At 37.9% G+C, this 4082-nt stretch overlaps 1 protein-coding gene and 1 non-coding gene across 2 annotated transcripts; one reads left to right on the forward strand and one right to left on the reverse strand.

Moving 5' to 3' along the window:
* Positions 1 to 522: 522 nt before the first annotated feature.
* Positions 523 to 2867, reverse strand: ppdpfa (pancreatic progenitor cell differentiation and proliferation factor a). The gene is made up of 5 exons (XM_059333488.1): positions 2712 to 2867; positions 1426 to 1528; positions 1168 to 1245; positions 976 to 1069; positions 523 to 875 (listed from the first exon to the last, which is right to left on the reverse strand). Exons 2-5 carry the CDS (start codon positions 1478 to 1480, stop codon positions 749 to 751), a joined length of 354 nt encoding a protein of 117 aa, XP_059189471.1. The 5' UTR covers positions 1481 to 1528; positions 2712 to 2867; the 3' UTR covers positions 523 to 748.
* Positions 2868 to 3745: 878 nt separating this feature from the next.
* trnae-cuc (transfer RNA glutamic acid (anticodon CUC)) lies at positions 3746 to 3817 on the forward strand. Its single transcript has one exon. It is a non-coding gene; the product is annotated as a tRNA-Glu (tRNA).
* The last annotated feature ends 265 nt before the right edge of the window (positions 3818 to 4082 follow it).

Below are 4082 nucleotides of genomic sequence, written 5' to 3' on the forward strand. Positions count from 1 at the left end.
AGTTACTCTTGAAGGATGTGAAAGACTTAGCAGCAGGTCGGAGCTGGAAGCAACCTGCTTTCAGAGAAATGTTGCATACATTTTTGAGTCAGCTAATTTTAGTGGTTTCCTGGTTCATTTATACAATTAGAGAACCAAAAACATGAATACAACATTAATTTGTTGCATAAAAACCCATTGACCTTTATTTTTCCAGAAGATTTTGACCCAGATTCAAGCTACAGTGTGGCATTATGTAAGCTGTATTAACAAATGCATTGACTGTTGCTAATCATATCACAGCTAAACAGATTAGTTTGGTAAGTAGGCTGCATATTATGAAACAACTGTTCTGCGTGTGCAGCACCTGCAGAGAGGTGACAATAGCACTAATGATTTGAGGTTTATTAAAAAAACACAAAGCAGATAATGTCACAAATAATCTTTCATAAATAATGAAGAAAAATATAATATTGTGTTTCTTTTGGCTATTAAGGTGTGTGTGTGATCAATAAAACACAATGTGTGAGCTGACTGTAAGCATTTTATTTTTTTATTATTATTATCAACAATGTAAAGTCACAAGAAATGAACAACTTTTGAAATGAAAAACTTTTTACATACAATATATTTTTTTAAACTCTTGGTCATAATAAAAAGATACTATACATAGGCAAAAAGGAAATAGCATTAACTAACACCATCATCATCTCCATCTCCAGTCATGGATGGCAAGCTGAGGGTGTGGGGGGAAGCAGAGGGATGGAGTCTAGGAGGCAGTAGGTGGAGGGGTCGATGTTTCGGACTTTTCACTGTTTTCACTGAGTTGTCTGTTCAAAACCATTTCCTTGGCGATGCAGGTCACCTGACCGTTGGCCACTGTGTAGGTTCTGTTCCTGAAACACAGAGAAAGGTTAGTTTAACCACACAGAACCAGATGTAACTGATAACTTAATTATAACATAAATGATGTATATCATATTTAGCAACACTCACTTTTGATTTTCAGATCCGTTCTGCATGCCGGGCTGGTTCTGTTTTGCAAAGAAAAATGAAGTCCACCAGTGGCCTGAGTCTTGCCTTGGAAGTCCTGCAAAAAAAAGAAAGAATTTTAGTTATGAGCTCAGTTTGGTACAGGGAGACTTCACTTTTCCACACTTTTAAAACTAAACTGTCTTTTTTTATTACCTGGGTGGTGTGGAATGACCTCCCCTGTGTACTCAGCACTGCCACAGGAGCTGTTGCTGGAGTTGGACCCGAGGCGTCCTGGAATAAAAAAAACATAAAGACATTTCCTTTTAGTGAAACAAAAACTCATCTTTATCTTATCAGAGATAAAAACAGGCTTCCACAGAGAGAATAAAAAATACTGCTGGTGTTGGATGCAGAATGAAAATTCACTGAAACGAACACAATATAAATGCATATAAGCCAGGCGTGACTCACTTCTATAGTAATCATGGGTGGCGATGAGGGAGCCACTTGATGGAATTGCTGCCATTTTTTCCGACCTTAGGTGGAAAACCGCTCAAAGATGGAAAATGGAAACCTGCAGGAGAGAGAAGAGGAAAATAGGTGGTGCAGGACGTTATTAGTCTGGAAATAAAATGAGAAAAGTGATGCCAATCCATTTTTATATTATATCTGTTGAATTGTGTGCTTATTGGTATAACACAATTGTCTTGCATTAGACAGCTCTGCATCCAAGCAGCAGATACATATAGTAACAAAGTTCTGGTGGTTATAGAGTCATCGCAAGCAACAGGTTGCTCTGGACAAGAAGCTTTTACTGCATGCATTCATGCTCTCTGCTTCATTCCAGGCCTTCACCACAGAGTGATAAAACCATAGCAGCTGCTTCCTAGAATCTGGTTTCCCCTTGACTCAAATAACCAGAGTGAGTGTCCACATGTCCAGATGAACCTGGGCAGCTTAGTGCACGAGCTGGCTGCGTGACCATGCAAGTTCCTGGCAAATGACTGTGTCAGTGTTCTTGCCAAGGGCATTTTTGCCCTGCTGGTAGACATCCAAACTACGGCTGGGTTTGCCAGGAAATAATAGATGGATCTATGGGAAAGTTTTAGTGCCAAATAACATTTTTCAGAATCTCTTCTAACTGCAGCAACATGTGTTGAATATTTGCAAGATAAACATTAATTTACCTATTCATTTACTAATTTCTTTATTTATTTAGCTGCTTGTTTGTCTATGTATGTGTTTCATATGTCACATGTATTTAACTGAAAGGTAGAAAATGTGAACAGCCCGTGAATCAGCTCAAGGCTGTAAAAGCTTAACGCCAGGCAAGCGACCAAATGGCTTTGGGGATTTCAAGGAGCAGACAAAAACATAGCCTAGATAAACAAAAATGCTGATATTTTAATTTAAGCAGAATTTACATATTATTTATTTATTACACAGAACCTACCCTGAAAGAAATTTTACCTTACTGCATATAACACAAAGTAAGTTTGGTCTTTCAGACGATGAGATCATATATATATACCCCTGACGCAGGCATCCTCCCTTTATGCCAATATATTCTGTACTAGAACTAGATACTAGATAGTAGGCCTATCTATCTATCTATCTATCTATCTATCTATCTATCTATCTATCTAAACATTCGTGCACACCTATGCAATAAACTACTTTTTGTATTTTGTGATGAAGTTAGTGTTTTGAGATAAAACATATACATATAATGTTAGAAAAGTTCTATTTTGCCTTACCTGTGAGGTTGTGATGCGGCTGTAAGGTGCGGATGGCTTGAAGTAGAAGAGGAGCTAGTTGTTACAATGGCCCATTTGTAGATGATCTCTCCGTGCTGACCGCCGCTGCTGTTACTAAGCTCTGAGGCAGGACTACTGGGTTTTATAGGGTCTGGCCTCACACGGCGCGTGCTGCTGAGGCACGGGGCGGGGACTTGTGGCAGCTCGAGGACAACGTGCAGTTGTTTGTTCGGCACTCGGTGTCACTGGACAAGAAGGAGGCTTTGGAGCGGCTTTCAGTAACCCGCTGATGTCATAGAGTGGCGGATATAATCACAGCTAGCTAACGTTAGGTAAAAAAATATAGAAAAGTTATTTCCCTGAAATGTACATGTGTTTTCTTGTTTTGTTTTTTTTTCACGACAGTAAGCAGATGCCCTAAAAAAAGTAAATTAATTACACAATATTGTAATTTACTTTCTGCTGTTGTTGTTGTTTTTTAAAGTTAAACCAAAAGCCCATTTTAATCGTAAAAAAAACAATAAAAAACAACAGTTTCATTAAACAATAATTAAAAAACTGCATGTTCACATATATATATATATATATATATATATATATGTGTGTGTGTGTGTGTGTGTGTGTGTGTGTGACTAGCTTTTGAGTTCTTGGGAAAAAACCATAGACTATATAAAAAAAAATATAAAAACTGACATAATAGATACGTTGTTATTTAATAAAGCGACATTTAAATCGGCTGCACGGATGAAGACAAGTTATTTTAATACGTAAGATTTTTTTTTTAAATGCATGTTAACATTGTTCTTCCAGTAACGTCACAAAACGTTAACGTGTTGTGTACTTAAGGTGCGTTAACTGTAGTCCGTAAATTAGCAGGTTTAAGGTTTTGCGAAGTGAAACGTGGTCTGTTTCAACCATTTCAACTCTATGAACCGTTTATGTTAGCTAACGAAGCGTCATGTCCGTGTTAACAAACATGCACAACTTTCCTTTACTAAGTTTAAGTTGTCCGATAACATGTGCATGAACATCTCTCCCTGGTGGTCTAGTGGTTAGGATTCGGCGCTCTCACCGCCGCGGCCCGGGTTCGATTCCCGGTCAGGGAACAGATCTTTTCTTGTTTTTATGTTTTGTTCTATAAGTTTGGTTGTAGCTGCTCAAACCTTCATTTTGACCAGTGTACCAAACGTGTAAACGATAGCAAAAATGACTCACATGTCACTGCACTAAATATTGCAAGTGATTAGGATCAGAGATTAAACTCAAATGTTATACTACTAAGGGTTTAGTCACACATAAGACTTGTGAGATCTCAGTCCCTTTTCTGAAATGATCAGCTTTTGATTTCAATGAAAGTGCATTAAACACAAT

The sequence above is a fragment of the Centropristis striata genome, chromosome 5 (assembly GCF_030273125.1).
Source record: "Centropristis striata isolate RG_2023a ecotype Rhode Island chromosome 5, C.striata_1.0, whole genome shotgun sequence".
NCBI lineage: Eukaryota > Metazoa > Chordata > Actinopteri > Perciformes > Serranidae > Centropristis > Centropristis striata.